This window comes from Melanostigma gelatinosum (assembly GCF_949748355.1).
Source record: "Melanostigma gelatinosum genome assembly, chromosome: 23".
Classification (NCBI taxonomy): Eukaryota; Metazoa; Chordata; class Actinopteri; order Perciformes; family Zoarcidae; genus Melanostigma; species Melanostigma gelatinosum.
The window spans coordinates 7,947,598-7,973,023 of record NC_136656.1 but is presented as its reverse complement, the minus strand read 5'-3'; the positions used below and the strand labels follow the sequence as shown (position 1 = coordinate 7,973,023).

The 25,426-nt window shown below is 42.1% G+C and overlaps 1 protein-coding gene across 1 annotated transcript in view; it reads left to right on the top strand.

Moving 5' to 3' along the window:
* Positions 1-1,121: 1,121 nt before the first annotated feature.
* The window catches only part of LOC306796813 (phospholipid-transporting ATPase ABCA1), a gene marked incomplete at both ends in the record, with an annotated part of 107,205 nt that continues 82,900 nt past the window's right edge, over positions 1,122-25,426 (top strand). The window contains 12 exons of the mRNA XM_079295880.1: positions 1,122-1,187; positions 4,316-4,409; positions 4,664-4,805; positions 4,964-5,091; positions 6,932-7,059; positions 8,015-8,212; positions 11,115-11,205; positions 11,315-11,485; positions 18,610-18,749; positions 19,065-19,181; positions 22,219-22,416; positions 24,891-25,096. Coding sequence (XP_079152006.1) covers positions 1,122-1,187; positions 4,316-4,409; positions 4,664-4,805; positions 4,964-5,091; positions 6,932-7,059; positions 8,015-8,212; positions 11,115-11,205; positions 11,315-11,485; positions 18,610-18,749; positions 19,065-19,181; positions 22,219-22,416; positions 24,891-25,096 — 1,679 coding nt within the window. The remainder of the gene's footprint in view (positions 1,188-4,315; positions 4,410-4,663; positions 4,806-4,963; positions 5,092-6,931; positions 7,060-8,014; positions 8,213-11,114; positions 11,206-11,314; positions 11,486-18,609; positions 18,750-19,064; positions 19,182-22,218; positions 22,417-24,890; positions 25,097-25,426) is intronic.

The window sequence follows — 25,426 nt, the reverse complement described above, 5'->3', positions numbered from 1 at the left end:
GGAAGCTGTACAGAAAGAGGAAATGGAGCGTTAAAAGGTGGCGCTTTGTCAGGACTACCCTTGGGCTAAAAAAGCCCATCCCCACCCCCCGACTCACCTTGCACACGTACTTAATTCTTAGAAGTCTCCACAGAGCGACCGTTGAAGTGCTTTTGCAGCATGTTTCAAACACAGCCAGGTAACATGCTTTAAGAGAGACCTGGTGAAGGTAGCAGACATACAGAATCACAAAACAATAGAACACAATACGTACTAAATGATGTGTAAAAACACAGCGGCCTCCCGAGGAAAAAAACTACAACATGGATCTTTGTATAGATTATTCTACAAGCTGTAGTAGGAGAATGTAGTTCCATATATTACATCACATGATATGAACAATCCTAACCATGGGTGAAAGCTTCGTTTACAGAAAAGATGCTTTACTGGAACACATTTTAAACGCAGACTGTAAATTGTTCAAACTCTCACTTGTGTAATTCGGCTTAAAGACGACTAACATGCCCGTGGTAACGAATGGGACCTCGTGGCAGGCCAATGAAGGGACTGTAGTCAAAGGAGACACTGTCAGTTGTGGATTTGCTTTTATAAAGGTCATACTTGATGTAGCTGTGTAGAAATGCCACAGCAGATCTATTTGTTTATTATCTGTGCAATCAGTGTTCAGTGGGTCGTAAAACCTGCAATCAATATTTTTTACAGCAATCTTTGGCAGTTGCCCGTGAAGCTTTTGTCTTTTATTTTGCTCTGGTCACCAAAAAGAGGAAAAGAGTTGTTAGGTTTGACCGAATCATTTCTATATGCAGTACATTAAGTAAAACAACCATCAGCTTTTAAAAAAAAAAAAAAGGTTCCGATGCCGTAGATCCAAACTTCGCAACCTCCACGTGAGACATTGCCCCGTCCTGGGATGTGCTGAGTGTAGGTGATAATAATTCTTAGAACAGGTGCTGCACCATAAGCCCCATGGCCTGGGGAAGTGAATGATTAGTGGCACTCCCCCAAGATGCATTGCTCCTCTGTATTAAAACCAAACTCTGCCTTTTATTCCCTCCAGGGTTTATTAAGTGGGCCAGTTTCCATAGCGACGCTTTGGCAGGATATTGCCAGGATAAGCCGTAATGTGTCTCCTGACGCAGTTCACTCTGCTCCTGTGGAAGAACTTCACTCTCCGGAAGAGACAAAAGGTACAACTCCCGCTCACCAACCCCCCCCCCCCCCCTTCTGCAAATCAACGTAGATCTGCTAAAATTGGTCAACAATGGAGGGAAAGCGAGGAATACGGTCCCAAGATTGTTTTATCAAGGTTAACTAAGTTATTCATGAGAGGGGAAGGTAATGGGAGGGATTTACTACCAAAATTGTCTCCTATAGAAGTAAGCTGCCTTTAACTCTCCCACTAGAGAACAAGAACAATCTTACCTTAATGCCGACCAATTCGGAGTGTCACCTTCAATTTTTGGAGATGTTTCTCTTGTGCACGTTATGTCACATTGCCTGTGTTTGAGTTCTAACGAAGCCCCTCTGTGGCCTAATGGAACAGGATTCGGAGTGACGACTGTTTAAATGCTTAGTTTGAAGGGCAAACGCTCTTTCTGGCTCCTCTCGCAAGCTCACTGCCACAGCTTTTCCTCAGCATTGCTGTCCAAAGTGTTGGTGTCACTGCAGTTTAAAATGTTGCCGAACAGTTACCGGGCGGTTCATATTTACTCGTCGGATGAAAGCTGAAATAGTCCACCTGACATTTCCACTGCTGTCACTTTACATGCAACTTTTTCCCCAGTGCAATTTCAGTATCTGTGCCGCTCAACTTCAGCTGAATCTGACCTGCTTTCATCTTTCACACTTTAAGGCCGGCGCACGGCAGAGACGTTTTTTGTTTTGTGCGATTCATACGCTTGCTTGTCAATATATCGTTTTGAACTGGTGTTTTTGTCATGACTACTTTTACACAGAGCATGAATATTACGCCACATAACAGCTGCTGCAGGGGAGGCGTAAGTCTCTGAGTCATTGTCCCTTTGCCCTGGCTAGTTCCCTGAACCCGAGTCATTACTTCCTTATTCATGTAACAAACACTAGCCTACACATGATCACCCAGTGATATATGGTGGATTTTATTGCCTCTTATGTCCCCAACAATGGCCAAGAGGTCACATGCTGGGGGAAGATAACAGTTGCACAATGTGTCGCAACCGCATTTCAAGGAATCTGGTTCGTCTTACGTGTCATTCTGAGGCAGATATAGCTGTTACAAAGAGCTGCAGTGTGCTCTTTGATTTGCATTGTTGCAGTGATGATAGGAGTTACATCCACCCACTTGTTTTGTTCGGGGTTTGAGCCCAGCAAGCGCGCCCGTTGCCAGAGTAGAACAAAAGGCATCTTCACAAAAACCACATCTGCTTTCATCAAAGTTCATACTTTCTTGGAATAACTCAAGGCAAAGTCATTTGCAATTTTCTGCAAAATCTGTGAGACATTCCCCTTGTTCATTTTGTCAACCGGCAGAAAGAAACTGGTTGGTTTCCTGGTTTCCCGCTAGACTATTCAAGGGGACAGTGGTGGTTTTGTGCTTGGAACGTAGGATATTTGGCCAATGTTAACATGAAATATTGGCATTAGACAAAGCCAGTGGGAGTTAGCAAGGACAATGGTGCTTCTGGAGGGCTGGTGGAGGTTAATGACCAATTATATGAATGCCTCACCAAGCATTTTAAGATTTTATAACGGGCATTAAGCAGATTTTATGGTCCAGTATTTCACATAATTTCATAGGAGGCGATTATCTATTCACAAAGACACTGGTGCCCGATGGCAAATGCCTGGGGAGCCAGACATTGGGAAAGTCCCCATGATCTCTGTGTTCCCTCTCCGTGCCTTTTCTTTGAAAGACATGATGACAATTCACCCTCTCAGCAGAACTACATCCTCTCTGACACCTGGACGGTAAGGAATTGAAGGGCAGAATTTCAAGAATCTTTCAAGTTTCTTTGAAATGTATGCAATTTTTATTTTCTGCCTTTTTCCGCAAAATGATAAACCTGATCCACTATATGCCGATACAAAACAATATCAATATATCTCCAACCCCCACCCTGTATTTCTATTCCTCTTTCACTTTTTGTGTTTCCTCACCTCTGTCGGCCCTCCAGTTTAATTATGAAGACGACGTCAGCGTCGATGTCTTCTCTTGTTATTTGTGCCAATGTGCGTCATCAGATAAAATGTCCGAACATGTTACCGTCGCAGGAGCACGGTGGTTGGCTCACTGCAAGTTGATTCCACTCGAGGCAAGTCACTCCAGCAGAGATGCTGAAAGGGTTGAGCGTGCAGGCCGACCAGGTTAGCGGGAGGGGGCTCGGTGGGTGAGTGCAGGGCTGGAGGGAGGGGGGATGTTGAGCGATGTTGTGTGTCTGGGGATGCGTAAAAGCCGAGATGGCAGGGGGTGCTGGGTTGAAGACTCGAGGAAGGATGAGCTGCAGCGTTGTAATAACTCACTGGAAGTCATCTACTGTTTGATGCAGAATTATGAAGTGACTCTAGCTTTCAGAGGTCTGCGTTACCTTGACTTATGTATGAAGGAACTGAACTACTTTGGTGTTTCCACAGTAACAACAGTGGTAGAAATAAGCATGCAGGCGTGGTAAATGTGGAAGTCTGGATCTGTGTGTGTGTGTGTATACCTCATAACTGTAAGGTCCTGGTACTTTGCCTCTAGAATACCCCCCCCCCCCCCCAAGGCCAACTGAGTAGAAAAAAATGAGAAACAACCCAGTGAAGAGGTAAAGCCTTGAGGTCATCAATTTGTGCTTTGTTGGTTTCTCTCTTCACCCATCCCCCAGAGGTTGAAATAAAAAGCCTGGCGTGTCACATGGGGGGCTCCCTGCTGACAGGTATTGAAGTGGTTGTTTTAAAGCAAGCGAGCGGTTGGAATTCTTCATCCAGAAGAGGATTAAATGTGTGGAGGAGATGATGGGGAGTGTGTGATAAGCTGAGGTTTCTCTCTCAATCCAGTAAGTGCTTAGAGCAAAAGCAAGACGAACAGCGTAACATATGGACTATGGCTTGTGGACTATGGATACACACAGCCTCATGAGGTCATTTTAGTCAATCATCAATGGTGTCTCAATGGCAGCGACTCAATGAAATGTCCACTCACCTTTGCTTTTAGATTTGCTTTGACGTTTTGAGTGATGTCACATTTCACTTATGAAAATATAATGCAAATGCTGTGAGCCACAACAGGGTCCAAAGATGTATTTCATAAACATGAAACATGAAACATGAAAATGAGTCGGCTTTCTCTTTTGTGCAGGTGCGGCTGGTCGTTGAAGTGGTATGGCCTCTGTTTCTCTTCATCATACTGGTGTGGGTGCGGTCCACCAATGATCCTATTTATAAAGGCCAATGTAAGAACAAGAAGAGTTGTAATGTTTAACTCTATTTCACAAGTCCTATAAAGCTGCGGAACCACTCCTCAGTTCTTAACGCGCATTTCCATAATAACTCAGATCTCAAAGGCGAAGGTATATATCAAAATGCAAAAATATGATCTGGACAGAACATCAAAACATACTAACCTCGTGATAGCGCTGCATCTATTCATCAAAATAACAATGTGTGAACAATGCAGCTGGCTAAGTATTCATCTATATTCCTGTAGGCCACTACCCAAATAAAGCCATGCCGTCGGCTGGCGTGCTTCCCTGGCTTCAAGGTATGATATGCAACATCGACAATCCCTGTTTGAACTACCCAACGCCGGGGGAGACGCCAGGCCAAGTCAACAACTTCAACAACTCCATGTACGTACCGCAGTGTGCCCTTTTCTGTCTTGTCTTCTCAGATTCGCGTACATTAGGATGAAACTGAATGTTTTGGTCGTGATTTCAGATTACGTCTAAGACGTGACATTTACAGGCAGTTTGTGATCTTTTTTTGTTTTGTCTTTCTGGTAAACTAGAGTTGCCGGGATGTTGATAGAGCTGCAAACCCTCCTAGTGAACAGATCTATTCTCAGCAAGGCACAGTTGCTGGCAGATGACCTCGACCGGTGGGATTCAGTCCTGTCTCAGGCTAACCCTGGTGCTGGTAAGAGAAGTTCTTGATCCACTGACCTTAAAACAATGGCACTAGTCATGAACGCACCAAGTGAAAAGCAACAGGATCATCACAGACATTGCTGTTTCTTGATATACTAGTTGTATTGCTGCTGATGGTTCCAAAAGTAAAAAGCATAGAAAAATAGCGCCTCAGCAACAATCACTCTATGTCTTTGTTAAGTACTCTCCATCAAGGAAAGTATCCCCTTCATGTGGATGACAAGTTGGAGGATTTGTTATTCCCCTTTATCCCTCAAAAACAATAGCGCATGATTATTTATGATGCAATTTGCTGTGCAGACTGACAGATCGTTTGTCTTGATAAGTTGCTGCTTTGCATTAGACTCATTTACTCTGATGATATTCAGATTTGCATACGGCACCTAATTTGCAAAGAGACAAGGGGGGGGGGGTCTGCTGTTCAACAAACGGCTTGAGGGCCATTTGCATTTTGGGGTCGCTGGCTTGTAATATACAAGATTAAATCCATCACAGATCTAAGCCTGGGCATAATTAATGGGATTCACTGTCGGGAGGCAAGAGCACAAAAGGTCACGAACAAGCATGGGGAATGGAGTACGATCAAAAGACTCGGATGGCATAAGTGATTGTGTTGTCCTCTTTTTCAGTTTTTACCATGGGTTGATTAAAAGACTCAGGTGGTCATTTCAATCAGAAAGGCAACAGTGTTCAGGAAGAGCCCAGAGCTTGTTTTTCTTCCCCATAATCTAACCCCCCCCCCCTGATGCTCCCGCAGCCACGAGGGGCATACCAACATGTGTTTTAGTTGGTTGCATCAAACAGCATAATTAACTCGAGACAAAACTGATTTTTATTTTTACAAAACATTTATCTTAATTGAACCTTGCACAACCCAGAAAAAGTCACTTCCTCCCGTCACCGTGACAGTTGAATGAGCTGCGTGTATCACACGAATTTAATTGAATCGCGTAAGCCCTTCATTATCTCAACAGCACAACACAGGAGTCCCAGAGAGGAGGAAACGCGTGTTGAATAGATGCAGTTTGTGCATGGGTGTGTGAAGTTACTTTAGTGGGATCCCTGCTGTGTTAAGACATTGTGAGGGGGGGTAACAAGTAGCAGTCAATTGTTTTTTAAGCTGTCTTATTTAAAACCTGACGATCTGTCGGCAGCTATTTTAGAGGAAAATGTCTGGTGGACAATCTGGTACATGTTAAGCAACAACTTGATTCAACTCAAGTGCTACTTGCACCAATGAAGAATTTAGTTGCAGCAGTCGTCTAGAAAGTAAGGGTTTTCTTTTTGTTTGAGGTCTTATTTGGCCATTGTTCAAGTCATTTAGGAGAATATATACTCAGCAACTGCAATGCAGGGATATTGAAGACATGGACTTTTGCTTTAACCTTTTCCTGTCAACAGAATAAACCCTCCAGTGCATTTGTTAGACCAGCCCTTCCATTGCACTGGAAGGGCTGCTGTCCTATCGGTTACACAGCAGCCACTCCTCCGTGGTTGGAATAGGTGTCCATGAGGGCAAATGACACAAGCCTCACGCATCTTTCTACATTGACCCATATTTGTGAACAGTGGTGTGGAAATAAAACGCAGGAGGGCAGCCAAGCAAGGGAGAGCAGAGACAGAAAGACTGCAGTGCAGATGGCGAGTAAGGAGGATTGACGGCTTAAACTGTGAAAACAGGATTCGAGTTAAAAGGAAGCACATATATTTCCCTTTTAAGTTTTCCATCGCTTACCAGTTGTCCGCATCACACACGTAAACATCAACTGCGCTGCTGTACACTATATTTCCTATTGTTTCGTAATGATCTTCCATCTTTTATGTTGAAGCTCAACCAGTGATCCTGCGGAGTGTTCTCAGAGACAATGAAACGTTCTCTGCTCATCTGAAAGACAACCTGTCGCTGCCACCAACGGTGGTCCAAAGCCTCCTGAATGCTGCGATTAAACTCAATCCAGTGAGTATCATTTTGCTACGCTGCTCGCATGATGAAGCGGCAAACTGTCTCCAATAGGAATCCCAGCTGCTTTGAAACATGATTTTCCACCTCCTCCTGTAAATATAGCAATTTAAGTGTTAGCCAACATATTCAGAAGACCACATGTGCCAAGAGTGTTGTGCTTGAGCATTTTAAATGTAAAATATCACAGCCAAGAACTGCCTCGGGAATCAAAGCAAACTCCAGCATTTGCTTGATAAAAAAACGTTGTTTGAAGCTGGCTGCAGTCGGTAACTTGGAATGAAATGAACTCGCAATAACAATGTCTTGCCTCTAAATGCTCCCCAATTGACACCACCATATGTATCAAGTAATACCAATTGAGCTGCAAGAAGGTCATTTTGCTTCACTGTCAGTGACAAGGATGCTTAAATACAGTGCAAAGAGCCCTACTGTGTACAGTATGAGGCATTCTCATGGTTGCATTGGGCTCTGTTGCAAAATGTACCATGTGCCCAGAAAGTCAACATTGCGAGTGCAGTTCATAAGCCATTCTCTTATCTTCTGTCTGTGCATCCTGTCTTTCTTGCAGCCATTGTATACCGTCTAGTGTGATACAAAATATCTGTGTGTATGTGCATCTGTGTGTGTGTGTGTGTGTGTGTGTGTGTGTGTGAGGTGGTGATATTTGTGTCCGTCACATTTTTACTGTTGTTTCAGGTGAACTTGTGGGTGTTTGTGCACGATATCGGTCTTAACTCAAGGATGAGCAAAGAAAAATAAGGCTTGATTGTAGACAAAACGCTAATTTATATCTGATTTTGAAGTGTGATTTAGCACACTGTCTGCCTGCACAAGGTTCGAAAAACATTGATCGAGTGTCGTGTCACACGTGTAGACACACAATGAATATGCTCAGATGTAAAGTTCTCTCGTTAGTCAACTTCTACCAAAGTTCGTGTTCATTTTTCAGATGACGGGCATCCCGAGGCCAGGCAACCTGAAGAGCATCCTGTGCGAGGGGACAGATCTGGACGAGTATATCCAATTTAGCAGCCGAGCTGAAAGGGAGGCTTTTCAAAATGTCAGCTGCTCCCGCGATCCACAGCAGCTGATTAATGCCCAGCAAGTACTCCTGCAAAACCTGGATACCCGGAAAGTCCTTTCTGAGGTGAGCTGTCCTTCATACCGAGAAGAAACCTCACAACTGGTCTGGTATGATGTCGATGAGACTTGCGAGTTTTGCATCGTAACTCGGACATAATCAGTCTCATTTTGATAAAAGTTTAAGAGGGAATGCATTTGGACACTGTAGTAATACAGGTCATGCTTACAGATTGCACTGTCTGGTCAATTTGAAGCTATTGTGCGTCTCTATGAATGCATGTGAACCCTACGTCAGGCATTTCTGAAGTCAAACTGAAGATACTGAAGCTATTGTGTGTGGTTTTTCCAACATTTTTGTGGAAACTGCATCTTCCATTCAGGTCTCTTGGAAGGCATTTCCCAAGACTTACTTTTAAGAGCCGGTGTTGCTAGGAGATGCACTGTGTGCTCCCATTGTGCACTACTGACTGGAGCACGGCATTGCCCCCCGCGTGGCCTTCGGACAACATAAATACATTTCCTTAAGAATTTGTTCTTTTGTCAGTTTCCATTGATTTCTGGGATTCATCATTGAATTCATCAATCCCTTGGATGGTATTGTGTGTGTTTAACGTAGATTTGATTGACATTAGTTTTTGCAACAATCCTTTTACAACATGCATTTGGTGTGACCCATTGTCCAGTTGCGATTCTGTTCCACTGGTAGAATTTGAACCAAGCAGGCTAGGCTAATTAGCTTCCACGAAGAAAGTGGACGTCTTGACTTTCTCACGTTTTCTTTTTGGTCATGTTGTCTCAACACCTGCAGAGTCATTGGCAGCGCCCGCCCGAACAATCGAGTGCTGCGTTCATCTCACATTGTGTTCAGTTATATTGTGAAGCGGAAGCCTTAGCGAAAATGAAATGCCAGAGAAATGTTTTTTGTGTGCCAAAATTCCCTGCTGAGCCTTCTTGTGGCTTTGGGGGTTGTGATAGATACTCACCCTAAATTGAGAGATAAATAAGAAACGGTAAACGTCGCTGCACAAGGTCATTTTCAGCATGGGTATTCTATCAACTATGTACAGTAAGATGAAACTCCAAACCTTAATACTGTTCAAAAGTATGTGGAGTTCATTGTCTGGTCGAACTGTGAATCTCCCGCATGGCTGGCGGTAAATCGATTTCAAAGGCAATGATTTTCCGTGACATCCAATTGAGTCACCAATTTAAAAGTTAAATGTTATGCTTGTCTTGCTCTGTGACTTAGAGAGATGAAGAAATTAAAAGGTAAAACTTGCTAATGCATCCACTTTGAGGCAAAACCTACAGGCAGCACGTTATTACTCCGCCATTATGTTAATTGGAGTTTTTGTTTCTTTTATTTTGAGTGTGAAATCAGTTTCTGTCCCGTCGGGTCGAAGCATTTACAATGGTCATTGTCATATGCACCCAAGTGTCTTCCAGTCGTTTTGCTAGAATGCAATCAGGTGGGAATTACCTATTAGAACCAATGTTTTGTTGAATTCTTTTAAATCTCGTGAGTTCCCTTTGGGGTGGTGAAAGCCTGCACTTTTCTTTGAGCTTATCTTTTTGAGAAAATACGTGGGACAGCAAATCCAATAAATAAGTGATCAGGAAGGAAGTTCGTAGGAGAGAGCATTTGAACAATTTAAGCCCACAGGCATTTTCAGATGCAGGAAACAGAAAGCCCAGACAAGATATGGCGGACAGGCTCTTCAGCGCCGCAAGCAAATGGATGGAAAAGAACATCAAGCCTTCACACTTAAAGCGTGACGCTGCTGAGTGATTGTGATAGCAACAACAACAATATAAAGAACAGGACGAGGGAAGAAGTCTGGGTCTATCACTGAGGTAGTGAGTGGCAGAGGGTGATTTAGATAGTGGTTCTACGACTCTGTTTGGTTTTCTGGGAATCATTTCGGCGCACAATGCACAGGGCAGACTGTCAACAAAAATACATTTGAATGTACCGGTATGTGGCTCTCAGGTCATTCAAAAGTGTGTTTTTCTGTCCGTCTTTGATGCATAATCTCCTTTGCAGTTCATTAACTCAAAAAAAATTGTAACCATTCAAAATATGTAATGGTGATATAATTCTTGTTGAATTACTTTTTCGAATCACCTGGTTATCAAAAGAAACCATTGATGTATTCAACTGTTACAAAGTGCATTAGAAGTTGAGTTTAACAAGTGCCATTGTATCTACCTCCGAATGAGACACTGCTCAAAACTCTTCCATCGAGCTGTGATTTTTCTGCTGTTTAGCTGAAAATGATCTGCGACTCACGCCTGCACTTTCTGGCTTGATCTCCTTAATGTCTGCTCTTCACACACACACACACACACACACACACACACACCAAAACTGATCCTTAATGAATGTCCTCGAGACTCGATCAATAGCCAGGCTGTTGTCCAAGATGTGCTTGAATGGGCTTCTATTTGTGAAAGATTTATTTAAAAAAAAGCCTTCTTTCTACCTCTCGCAGATTCCTGATTTTGTCTTGGAAACGTTTCTAAGCTTCGTCATTGTATTTGCTGAAAGACAATGCAGGCCCTCCTAGTGCAGCCTTTACTTGGCACTTGATGCATGGAAATGACAACGGTTAAAAGGGCATGCCATTTAGTTCTAGTAATTGGACTCATGCTGTGTACCTTCAGAATGTCACTGTAACACACAGTAACACTTGTCATTTTAATGTAGTTTTTATTAACCAGTGCCAGAGATGATGATGATGTTGGGATACAATTTTCCAGTCGAATTAGTGCGCGTATTGCCAACATATATGTCTTCAGTGGAAAGGCTGAAATGGAGCTGGTATTATTTACCTAGGGTATGGAGTAATGGTTTTAAAAATGGCGAGCATTAATTCATACATTGGATTATAACATTGTCAGTTTTTTTGCCATTCATTTGGTAGCTACAGTGTTGTTCTGAAACCCAACTGTCCGCCCGACTTTAGGTCCCTTCAGCTCTGGATCTGAATGCAACAGACACAGTCGCACTGATTGGGAAAACCACTCGAGATGCATTACCAGTGATTGAGGAGGTTAGTGTTGCTACCGTGTCACCTGACCTGGAATACATATTGTTACTCTTATGATGGCATATCTTTCTGTATTTTAAAGAATTCACCAGCATTACATTCTTGTATTCAGATAGCCAGATTGCAGAACTCCATGGTCTTTAAGGCTGCTGGTTCTTTGGATTTCCAAAAGGACATGATTGGCAGTATCAACATGCTACTTTGTGGAAAGCAGCCTGCCATCAGTTTACGCTCACCTCGACGGATGGATAACAAGGCGAATGTCTCCATTACGACCAACGGTTCCGGTAAGTGCTGCAGCAAACTCCTTTACAAAGCAGAGTTGTCACACATGTCTTAATCTTCTATCTACATTTTAGCTTTATGGTACTGTATATAGTTATTGTAGCCAGCAAATGGACATTTTTTTATTTTTTCTGAAAGCCAGTGATGCACAGTATGAGCAGACTTTTGGTAATGTGGAAACCAGAGGCGTAAGGCATAACTGTGTTGGGTGGACTGGGAGTTATGCTTGATCGGTAGGTGGCAGAGGATGGCATTAATCATGACTTATCAAATCAAAGTTCTTCGGCAGTTTGGGGGGGGGTCAGACGTGTTTCTTATAGACAAAGACAAAAGATAATTGTATTGGATTAAGCACTCTGCACTGACAGATTCAGTGCAAACCCAAGTTTTCACTGTCAAAACAATGGTTCCTCTTACCATAAATAAGAGGTGCATGGTACACAGTGCCGTCAACGACTGTGCACAGGACGCACCTGTGGCACAGTTGGCACCTGTGCCAGATCTGGAAACTGGGTTTAATTGGGAATACATTACTGCCAGCTGTGTCGGGGGGCTGGCACCAATCGTAGCCGATCAAATCAGCTCCCCTCTCCTTCCATTTAAAAGCTGTGCGCTCACTCCCCACATTGGCATAATGGTGTTTTCTTAATGGAGAGAAAAGTTCAGAGCAACGAATCCTAAGTGGAAATTGATGATGTTGTCTGGGTAGTGCAGAGGCCCAAGGTGCGAGTATATAACATCCTAAATAAGAACATATGGCAACCCAAACTTCCCACAGAGCACAGATGGTTTCACGAAAACACTTTTTTGAGTTCTAAACTGGTATTTTGTGCTATTGAGCAAGGGTGGTTTACACAACCATGGCAGCCATATTGTTAGCACGTGTATGTTGTTTTTCCTTGTATTGTTTTTAATGATAATTGTAGATTTATCTTCTTTCACCGACTGGTATGTACACAACAGCTAAATGATTGTTTTTACTCTTATTCAACCTTGTCGTCCTTGTTTTTAGCTGTATTTGTTTTTCTGTGTATGTACAATGAGAGCAAACTTCCTGGTGAGTGTTCTCATACCTGTTCAGTAAAGCTGACTCCAATACTGATTTTCACGATGGAGTTCAGTATTGCCTTTAAAATGTCCGGTGCATCCCACTGATGTTGTTGTCTCCCATACGGCTGATAATAGCAGCGCATGAACATGGTATCCTCCACAGCTTTAGCCTGCTGCTACTTGTGAGAGGTGTGTATCAGGTAGCCACATTTGAAGAACCTGTGGCGCATTCGCACTGCTTTGAACATCCACGCCGCGCCGCCCACCTTCAGCATGGTTTTGAATGAGCGTTCTTATGGCTGCAAGGGTTCAATGACTGAAAGAGGGAAGATATATTCTATACGCATTTGTGGATGGCAGATAAAGTCAAGTACTGATGTGAATCATGCTTTGATCTAACCCAGAACACACTTTGCTGGCATTACTGCATCAAAGATTTTCTTTCTGATGCACACATTTGTACAGTGGTTAAGGACTTGATATGAAAGTAAAAAGGCACATTGTAAAGGTTACTTGTTGACTGTGTTGCTTGTAGTGTAAACTGATGGTCAGGGACAGTACTGGCGACCTAAATGCTGACCAATTTTTGTCCCCATTAAAATTAGACAAGGTGTTTCACCATTACTGCCTCACAATGTGAGATGTGTCATTTAATCAGCTGAAAAAAAGTCCTCAAGCGATGCATGTGATACAAGCTGGACTGAGGCCTTCTGGTCGGGGCCTGAGGCAGAAAGTTATCCCCAAACGTCTGTATGATGCTTCACAAATGAGTACGGGTGATCTTTCTGAAGTCTTGTTCCTCACCCAGCTGTTGTCTGGCAGACCTTCCTGAGCTACCATGTCGATCAAATTTGAGTTATTGCTGGTACATAATTAGTCTGTTTTTTTCAATTTATTTGGGACTTGAAGAGCCCGTAGGATTATCACACACCTGGAAATTTAAAACGAGTCCTGACCATGTTTCTGATCTTGATTTATGGGGGGACCTTTTAAGACTAACAAACTTTTTTTTATCATTTGCACCTGTTTAAGTGCACCTGTTTCTATTTTTCATCATTAAAGGGGTGGTAACTTTTTCCACAAGGGGATACACATTTCTGTTTGCTTTAAGTGTATTAATAATTCCCAAGTAAATCCCAAAGTAATAATCAAATGTAAAGATGATGGTTTCTTCAGCGACACATTAGCTAGATAGATAGATAGATAGATAGGTACTTTATTCATCCCCAGGGGGAAATTTGTATGTTACGCACCAAAAAGCAAAGTAACAGAGTAACCAAAATATTAAGTATTAAAAAATGCACAATATATACAATAGAATAACAGAGTATGACAAATTTAAATATCAGAATATAGAAAATATAAGATAAAACAAAAATGCACAGTATATACAATGAAATAGAAAAGTGTTAAATTATCTGCCGAGGTATTACAGTTGAATAGAAACATTTTCCATATATTTAAAAATATGGAATGATTGTTAACGCTGTCAAAGAAATGATCAAACTCTTTCCAAAAAGGTTATATGAATAATTTCCTTCTGGTGCTGTGCAATGACATAAGAGTAGCACAACCATTGTATGTGTTGGTGGAGACGTGTTGGTTTGTTCCATCAAATCCTTGAGAATTAGATCTTCGCTGCAACTTCTTGCAGGCTCACGCTCATTGGAGACCAAGCATTGCTGTTTCATTAAATGCCTGTTCTTTGGAGACAACTGCACACAATTAGATTTTAATAAGAAGCCCTTATGTCCTGGGAATAAAGTCACGCCACAAAGTGGAATTGCATGCTTGTGCCAGTTCAAATTAGCAATTGTATCACCCATAGAAAATAAGCACTATAATAACATCTCTGTTAGCCTGCTAATCGCTGTTTTGGATTTGCCAAGGCATTTGGTTCCGTTCGTCTATGTACAGTTAAATGAATCTAAGATATGCAGCGCGTCGGCATAATGGCCAATTACAACTCCTTTATACATGTAAAAGTACACTCGAAGGAATAGCGGAGGAGCAGCAATAAAGGCCAACACAGGGGTTGTGTTAATGGCTCAGCAGTGTTCCCTTCCCAATTAATCGTTGACGGCAAAGGAAAACGTCTGAGTCATTATACAGAATTGTTGGGGCGGTATCTGTTCGACAGTAATTTCAAGTTATTACCATTTTTTCTTTTGTATTTGCCCAACAGATGAACAAGAATAAGAAGTGGTTACATGGCTCTGCAATGGTAAACGCTTCCATGTATGCATTTGCTGGAGAAATTAGCAAAAACGATGATTCGGTAAATGTAGACTCTGACACGCACGGCTCACTCTAGAGGTTGTTTTCCTCGCTGTTGTTAAATTGGACAATATTTGGCAGCATATTGAGTATTCGAGTTAAGGCACTACAGCATCCCTCTGGAACTGGTGATTTGACTTGATCTCAAACCGTTTTTCAGAGTTCTTGACCTGAATGTGTTTTGTACCCAAACCAAGCATCAACCTTTCAAATGAACACGTCCTCTGTTGATCCGTCAAAAATGGTCTTTCATTTAGCATTGTCCCATCTTCACTGGTGTGATGTTCCCCGACACTGTTCATAACATCCCCTAATTATCTCGGGACTCATGCTGTCATCCTCTGAGTATTTGCCATCGGCGTCACTTTGCACGATCAGTAATTGGTACCCTTTATTTCTCCTTTTAAGCACATCCCTTTTAATATGTATACACTGGAGCCGGGAAAGGCAGAATTCTTGAATTGCGTGGCGCGAGAGAGGCTCGTCTCATACGACTGAACGTCAAAGCGGCTCCTCTCCGTCTCTTGTGAGAGAGTGACTTCAATGACATTTATTCAAGCTTATTTGACTTTCTGTTGGAATGCTGCACGATGGTACTTGATTCGTACTGCTTGTAAGAAATAAGTGCTCCTCGATTTGATGTCGTAGACGGTGTAGTTCACTTTAGACTGACGTGTCACATTCGGCGTACATGCCTGTGTGCCTCTGATTCTGCATTGCTTGAAACACCTGAAATATAAGCATAGTGAAACCAGAGTAATACCCTTTTAGGTGTGTGTGTGTGTGTGTGTGTGTGGGCATGCGCACGTCCCTGCCTGCGCATGTGATTGCATGTGCGAGACAGTGTGTGTTCCAGCATTGTCGACAATTCTCGCCGTAGTGCTGAACCGAGCCCATCTCTAGGGTGCAACTCAAATTGATTAAATTTGCCAGGTAAGTTGAGGGGCTGACTTGAGGCTCCAAGCAATTATTTGACTGTGGCTAAAAGTGGTGTGAAGAACAGATTCTCTTGTTCTATTCCGACTGCTGTTTTATGGATAAAAAAAAATAAAAAAAGTGAAGCTCTGTTGTCAAAAAGAACTACACAGCTCACAGCTCTGGAGAATGGCTAACCTCTGTAATCTGATACTCCCTTTAGCACACACAATATCAAAAACTGATCTATCTTTCCCAAGATACAAATGTTTGAGTGGTATAGATTTGTCACTGCCATCTATATTCCTGCTCCACTATTGACTAGAATTCTTTATTCCTTGGGTCTTGGAGTACGTTGTTGAAGGTCCATTTGCATTGTTGTTCATTCTCATCATCAGAACATATTTGTACAATTAGTTATCATACTGTGTACGCACAGTACGGTTATTCAGAGATCTAGCCTCTTAATTGTGCTCTCAATTGTGCACCAGATTGATGAATTCAACTTTCAAATGCACAGAATTTTCTTCCAGGGGTGTGAGTTCCACCCACCACAGTGTCACAAAATCCTGTTGGAAACACTCTAATATACAGTGCAATATAAACTGAGCTTTACAGTGAAAGAGCAGCTTTATTGGTCATGATTGAAGACTCTATATTGCAGGAAATTACACTTTTAGGTGATGGGTTAAATGGAAATGTGCCTGTCACTTATCTTACACCCAGACATTTAACTATACTGTAACAAGAGGCGCCTATGGATTTCTCTCCTTTTTCTTCTGGCTGTGACTCCCATCCTTGTTGGCTTGATGAAGCATTGTTTAATCCGGTACCCTTTCGAGTTCCCTTGTAAACATACAACTAGAGTCTACATTCAGCGATTCTGTCACATTGCGTGTATCCTCGAGGTCTTGCAAAGCACTTTTCTTCGAACACCACTTTAAATCCTGCTCCGTTCACATCTATGTACGCTAGCTCGTGGTCTTCTTCATCACTTGCTTTAGTTGCTGCATCGCTTCAATCAATAGCGGGTCCAGACATCCAGAGAAGAGACTAGTCTCCACTGCCCGCTCATGTTCATTGTCTCTCAGTTCCTTAAGCGGTCCTTTTTCTCGTCGTATTCCATCAGAACGTTATGCCCCTTTCTGTTAGTGGTATTGACATGCATAGTAGAGCATTATGTCCAATTAATTACAAGTCCACTCTTTTCTGAAATGCCAAAACAATCCTGCAATTTGGACTGACAAGAGACCCGTTAACAACCGAGAGCTACTGGGCAGGGTCGCACACATTTTCTCTCAAGTGTTATGATTGCAAGAAGCAGCATCTGTGCAGTCTGTAGAGGGAACAGCTGGCCCGACTCCGACTAAGGGGTGGCCATTAGCTGCCCGCGCACAGACCTCCCAGGCGCAACCAGGTAAAGATGGCCAGGAGACAGACAGGCTGACATTTAATCGCACTGAAAATGGCCGCTAAAATCTCTCTGATGGGGCGAAATGGTCACCCTGGTGAGATGAAAAGAAATGGAGGATTGAGGTTGCGGTCTTGACAAAGGGGGTACTACAGCACTGCGAGAGTCACATGTTTTGAGTAAAAACAAGGGGAAGGGACAATCCAGGCACAGGGTACTCCAGGCTACATTACTTGCAGTGCAGGTCCTCATGTAACCTATTCAGCACTCTCCCAAACTGGCAGTATTGTCGTTGGCAGATAAGTTAAATTAGTAATGATCGTACTGCCGCTGAGCATATTGACTTTTTCCCTCTTCTCCATAGAAGCTTTTCCTTATTTTCCTCTGCATGTGTGTGTGTGTGTGTGTGTGTAATCATCCCAAAACATTCTGTAACAGCATCCACTTTACTCTGCGGTCGCTGATGTGTAATTCAGTACCAGCATCTGACAGAGTATCCATTTCATGAGAGCTTTTCAATTTATAATCTGCGGTCGGACATTTCCAGGAAGATGCTTGCATATGTATAGAAGGAGCATCAAAGGTGTGTTTTAACAGATCGAATCAGATCCCGATGCCTGCGTTTGACCTGAACAAAATGTTAAACAACACAGATCGAGGGCAAAGACAATTTATAGAAGTACAAGACAATGTAAGGGTGCAGCAGTAAAACCAGAACAAGCATTTAACGGTCACGAAGGCTTTCTTATGAGTAACACATCGAGAAGAAAAAAAAGAGTTGCGATGTTGTGTGTCGGAACTCAATGCGTTCAAACTCATTGTTCGTTTTTCAGTCCTCTATCATGAATAGTAAATACACGGCTTCAGTTACGATAAACTGCAATAAACGGAATATTTCATTTTGTTTACTTTCTTCAGCATTTCTCTGGCACTGTGCGTGTTGCAGTGTGTTGACTCGGCATTAAACACGGTGTTTACGCATCGATGTCAGTGATGTTTTTTGCTTAGTCTGTTGATGTATTTCGATTTTCTTATTTCTGCTTGTACAGTCTTATTTCTCAACACTATTCATGGGAAAATACATGCAAACTTTGATTTCGGAAAATGTTTAATTCACATATTATTTCCCATGCCATACCACCACACCAAGCAATTTTTTATATGATGTCTGGTTTAGTTATAAATATGAAATGGCCACGATGTATCCTTAATTTCATCTTCCTGTGTTCATATTTGCTCACTCTGGTGTGGAAGGTAGCCACATATGAATTTCAAGCACATATGCAATATTTATCATGTTTGCTTCCTGGGTGCTGCACATTCTATGACTTCTTACAGATCAAACAGCTTGTTTCTCCTCCTCCATCCTGTCCCAAGAAAGACCAGACAGTTTGCACACAGGAACTTGGAGATGTTTTCTTGGTCTCGGCTTAACTTTCCCACTCTTCTCCCCTCCGGTCTTCTCTTCTGTAGATGCTTTTTGTCAGACTCTTGTCGACACCCTGGAGGGCACACCTGGTCTGCGCTACATTTGGAGCACCTTCAAGCAGTTATTGCAAGGAAAAGTCCTCTACACACCTGATACGCCGGCTGTTCGCCTCATGGTGAAAGAGGTAAGAAAGCTGTAACTTGGATACATGCACACGGACTTTTCATGCACTTGAAAAGTAGATGAATGTTTTGTTTGTACAGTTGATTATCGTCCATGCACAGGATCAGGCCAACTGCGCGTATTAGTAAGTACAATGTGATGAGTTCCTCTGGGGATTAGCTGAGATGTGGAGTACTTTCATGTTGGGATTGGCTCACGGCGAATAGAAGGGGCTCAGTGGGTATGCTCTCAGTCAGAGAAAGGTGAGATAACTATTGTGGTTCAAATTGATGTGAAATTATTGAATATTTTTTTTGTTTTTGTTTTGTTTTTTCAGGCAAATGGCACATTCAATGCCCTGGCTATGCTTAAAGAGCTCGCTGATTCGTGGGATGAACTTGGGCCTCGTGTCTGGGATTTTCTTCAAAACGGCCGTCAAGTCAACGCATTGCGGGTAAGACTGCATCAAGAAGTACCACAAGGAGCACATTAGCTTAGCATAAAACGTGTAAACAGGGGCAAACATCAGCCTCTTTAAAAAAATAATTTTTCGGTAAAAAGCACAACAAAATGAAATGATGAGCCTTGTGTATATGTATATATGTATATGTATATATGTATGTATGTATGTGTGTATATATGTATGTATATGTATATATGTATATATGTATATGTATATATGTATATATGTATATATGTATATATGTATATGTATATATATGTATATGTATATGTGTATATGTATATATGTATATATGTATATGTATATATATGTATATGTATATATGTGTATATGTATATGTATATATGTATATATATGTGTATATGTATATGTATATATGTATATATGTATATGTATATATGTATGTATATATATGTGTATATGTATATGTATATATGTATGTATATATATGTGTATATGTATATGTATATGTATGTATATATGTATATGTATGTGTATATGTATGTGTATATGTATGTATATATGTGTATGTATATATGTATATATATATGTGTATGTATATATGTATATATATATGTGTGTATATATATATGATATATATACTGCAGGTGAGAGTATAACTGTTGTGTATATCAATTTGTTGCACCTTCTGTGAGATATGGAAACCGAAGGAGGAAAGTAATTATGGATAAGTGCAGGATAATTTTCATCCTGGCAGAAAGGATTATCTATAGAAGTAGAGGACGCGGACTCTTCGCCACCACTTCTCTCCCTCCCTCCCTCCTTCTCTCTCTCTCTCTCTCTTTGCCTCTCCCCGTATTGCTTTGACACTGACATTACTCCAGTGTCACTCCAAATGAGCTTATAGGCAGCTGGAGGGAAGCAGACATTGGGAGCTCCATATAGCCAGCGTATTCATTACCCTAGCCCTAACCTTTACACAAATGGGCCGGCAATCCTCTTTTGTCTTCATTTTCTCCCAGCCCGGTGCTCTCTCTCTCGCTCTCTCGCTCTCTCTGTCTCCCTCTGTCTCCCTCTCTCTCTCTCTCTCCACATCTCGCGGTTACAAAGCTGGTGGCTTTGGAGTTCTGTCATCTTCAGAGGTTCTTCAAGGTTGCAGACACGTTTTATTGTTGATGGACCAATTACCATCACCCCCATAACTACATTTGAGATGGACGATCTAGGGTGTAGGACACGTGTAATTGTCTGAAAGTATGGTCGACATAACTACCTACGGCTTTGCGTCGTGTTTACGGGTTAGAAGTTGAACTCCTTAAGATTTCATTCCCGGTTGCTTTGGTGGTGCCCGTGGTTACTATGGTAACAGCAAGCTCAGTTTAATACCACCGGTCCCAGAATTGCAGTGCAGCCAAACTTTGACTTTGTGTAAAGAAAGCAAAGAGTTCACAGTCAGGCTGTTATCAACAGATAATTCGATAAATATACAGAAATCGGATAAACTTACACTGGTCACATGCATGTCTCGTTTCCTGGGAATCCCTTTGCTCAATCCTGTAACCTGTCAGCTATGTTGACATTTTAACAATTGCTACAAGGATATGTCCATTTATGGCAAGTTTAAATTTTATGGTAAATTTAAGGCACATTTTTTTTGTGGTTTAAAAAAAAAAAACTTTGTCAAAAAAAATCCCCCAAAAAATAGTTTGGATCTAAAAATGTTTTGGGGATTTTTCTTTTGGATCTAAAAAATCGTAAAAAAAAATCTATTTTTTTTTTTAGATTGTTTAAATTATTTTATGGCAAATTTAAGGCAAGCAAATGCATGTCACTTCCTCACTAGGAGATCCTCCCACGACAAACATTTGACACATGGTGAAATGGCACATCTCCAACTCATTGACCCGAGTGCCACCGAAATCTATGCCAAATGCAGTTTTAGGCGGATAAAGATTTCAGCCTGTCTAACAGTCACAGTCAGTTCGCAGACGGGCAACTCTGCTACTGCTGTTTCAGAATGACTCGCAGAATACAGTTTGATGGGTCGTGTCCTAAATGTAGCACCCGCTAAGACGGATGTGTTAATTTTCTTTTTTGAAAAGGTCACATGCAGCATAGAGATGACTTAATTTGACACTTTGTCTTAAGGTTAAGCAGAATACCATCAGGAGTGTTGACACTGAAAGGCCACTGAGCGCACTGGCCGGAATATATCTGAATCTCAACAAGAGATTTCAGACTTTAGAGGCCCAATTCTCCACACACAATCAACGACTGGAATATTTGGTTTTCAAGGAAGGAGAAGCGATTTTTTTTTTTCTTCCACCCCTGAAATAATAAATGGTTGTGTAATTTTAATAACCCGTTGTCTCAGTGGGTCCTTTTCAGTGTTCCCTTGTGTACATGACAGGTAAATTACCACTGTTATGTTTAATTTTAGTTTATGTAGTAACACTGTCATTACAGGAACAGTGTCGTATAACTAATTGGGCATTAATCTCATAGCAGCCTTAAACATACTGGGTGGGAGTGATGGAAATGAATGTTTGTGGCTCCTAAATAGAGGGCGATGCAATAAAACAAACATGTGGGAGTAAAAATATCAAATTATGCCAGAGCTATTGTTTCAAGGAGCTGAGAAGCATTTATTTCTTGCAAAACACAAAATGCATATACATGTCTAGTTATGTATACAGTGTGTAGGTAAGTACAAGGTTATATTTGCACAGTCTTCATTTGTGTTTATTTTCACAGTTCGGCCCTGAATATACGTTAATTAATGTGTTTGTACTGTTTGAATGAGCACGTTCGTGGCCATGAGAACAGTTGATGTGTACTCCGGAGCCTGAAGTACAACGGGGCCATCTATCTTGATGCTCCTAATTAATGCTACAGACGAATGAATGCCACTGCCACCAAAGCACAACTCTGACCTCCCATGCTTTCTCCTCTAAAATAATTAGCCGTGGCCTAATACGCTGTGGTTTTCAAATTCCATTGCATTCGTGTCACGCTCATTCTTAACCAGAGTAGCTCATTAAACCCATCTCCTTGCCTTTGCGATCAGACTTTCCTGGCAAATCCAGTGTTTGCTGCTGCCCTCAACCAGCGTCTGGACAGCACGGGATGGACAAGCGAGCTGCTGGCCAACTTCCTGTACAACGGGCCTCCAGAGGATCGTCCACCCGGCATGCCGCCGTACGACTGGCGAAATGCTTACAACGCCACTTCGGAAATCCTGAAGCTTCTCTCCGACTTCCTCGGTGTATGTCATTCTTTTGTCTGTGCTTTTATGTAATGCTTGCCGGTGTGCCAAAAACGTGATCCAGGTGAGCTAACATAAGCCGTGCCGAGCTGGTGCAGCGGCATCTTACACATTAAATCATGATAACTTTATTTTACAGCGTCAATGGTAATTTCCCCGACCGTGGCATGTAAACAATTTGCAATTGCCACAATGTTACCTACAGACGTAAGACAGTGTTTTTGTAAAAGTCCTGTATCCCTGGCATAATTGCTGCTCTTTCTTTTACTCCCGTGTCTTTCTGTACACGACTGTGACACCACCCTGGCAGAACAGCAGGGTGCTGCAGAACATCAGGTTGCTTAACATCTAAGACAGAATGTGTCCATGTTTCGCACAATGTTTTTTGGTTTCTTAGCTCTCGTCTTGCCGTGTCTGTGCTCTGCTGCTGTTAAAACCAAAAATCAGGACTTTTCCAGATGATATGTCTGCTTTTTATCTTGCGCACTCCAGCAGTTCTTGTTTTTGGTTTTTTTTTTAAGAACACGCTAAAAAGGTCTTTTATTCATTAAAGTTGAATGTCCTTGAGATGGCGAACTGTCAAACACTACATTGCTTCTATGATAATCATAAAATAACATAAAGATGACGATTGTGAATCTGTATCAAACAAAGTGGTGTCTCGAAGGAGGAACACACAGTTTGACAGTGATGTATTGATCTCTGGCACAGTTTGAAGCAAAATCCTTATTTCTCTATGTGTGATAAAACATGTACAAAGCCCCTGTAGCACTCGCATACACACACATTATATCAATCGACAGGCAGGTGAGATGGCAGGTTGGGCCCTTGGGGTTAGCCATACATGGTCAATGGAATTCCAACATGATGCAATCTATTTCCCGCCCTGATGGAAATTGCATTGCTCAAAATGGATATCAGGATGTGGACGGCTGTTAGGCAACCTTTACTGTGGTGTCCTCTTGTCTGGCTGAATGCATCTTTAGGGAAATAGAGAGCGCCTTTCAGTCGAGGGCTGAATAGGATATACTTTCAGTACTGACAATGCAATGGTCAGGTGCAACAGCCATAAGGTAAATCAATTAATATAGTCATGCAAATTAGGCCAAACGTGACACCGTATATTATCTAACTTCATGAATTCATGATTCTGGATCTTTATAAAGTAAATGTTTCTAATTAGAATTTTCAAATTGCCACTGCCCTGCTCCACTGATGAACTGCCCCACAACTGAGTAGGATCAAGATATTAACAGTGGAAATATTAATATTAGATAATAATAATAAAAAAAGAATAAGAGTAGCAATAGTCATGTCAACGGCATAATGGGTCATTATGAATGTGTTCATGGCAGCAGTAGTAGTCATCCTGGGAATAACTTTCGTGGCCTCAGATGACATGGTTGAGAATGTTGCATTGCAGCAGCTTAGCAATGTATTGCATCAACATTCAGGGCACTTAAATAGTTTACAGGATGAATCGACTGTATGAGCTACTATACCTCCTGCAGTCTCTCCAACTTGAGTAAATAAAGTCGAGTTTCTATTTCTTTTGTTATCCGCAACAACTCAATCTGTGGCCCTGGACGTTCCTCTGGATGAGGCCAAGATGGGATTGGCGAGCTATTAGTGGGGCCAGTTTCTCAGTCCAGAACCAGGTCGGATTGTTGCTATCAGACAGATTAGCCTTAGCTGCTGGTCCAGTGGTCAAAGACCAAAGAACACCCACAATGCACTAGCAATCTTATCTCTTTTAGAAACCTCATGGTTGGTAAAGCTCGTCGTCCCAGCCGAATAGTGCTGTTATTTAAAGATTAAACAGAGAGAAAGAACTGCTATTTCTGCAGCAGACGGGGATATGTGTTCGTGTTATAGTTGGTTCTGATCGATTTATGATTTACTTCAGTCACCAGACGTGGCGGTTAACATTGTAGCTCCTATCACTTGGTTTATGTAACTTTGGGCTCACGTAACCGGTCCACGGCTCACTCGTTGTTGTTGCTGTTGATATTTTGTTCACCGCCATAGCTTGATATAGAACACAGACTGGAGAAAGATGGGGGAGAAATGATAAAAAAACGATTGCAGCACAGGGGATGTGTGGACAGCTGTCAGGTGTGACTGCCTCCCGGGATGGCTAGCTCATTATCGTTTCACGAAACGGGGACAAGGCTACAGAGCGGGGACTGCTAGCGAGGCTGGATCTCATTTGCTTGTCTCTGCTGAAGCCCAAAACATCCCCCCCCCCCCGCCCTGGCAGCTCCAGATCATTTGGAACTGCACTCAGCGCGGTTTAGTCAATAGCTGAGTGATACTTTTCAAAAAATATCCATCTGCCATCTTGTCAGTAAGTTCATGCCTGCCTCTGTTTTATTCCCCTATTTTGTGGACACTGAAAGATGTATATGAAACTGGAATGATTATATGAAAGAAGCCGTGTATTGTTTTTGTGATGCCTCTGTATTCGTTGACAGTGTTTGGAACTGGATAAGTTCGAGGCGGTCCCTACCGAAAGCCGTCTGGTGAGCAGAGCACTGGAGCTTCTGCAGAACGATACGTTCTGGGCCGCCATTGTCTTTGAAAACCTCCAGCCGAACTCCAGCCACCCCCCTCCGTACGTCAAATACAAAATCCGCATGGACATTGAGGAGGCAGAGCGTACCATCAAAGTGAAAGAAAGGTACGTGACACAGCTCGGATTGCTGTCACACCGACTACAATAGTACATTCACTTACTGGCAAACTGTAACCGTCTTTTACGCGTCACATTATATTGAACATTGAATTGAAGGAATCATTTGACGTTTCGGGAAATGTGCTGACTTGCTTTTGCTGAGCGTTAGATTAGATGCAACATCTTTATGCTAAATATGAGTCCAGAGCCATCCTGGTTGACTGAGCCTGGCATAAAGACTGAAAGGAGGGCGAAACAAACGTGTTAATTGCTTAGCTTTACAGGTGCTGTTTGGTAGATTGTATTTATTTATGTATGTTTGCCATTGGACAAGGC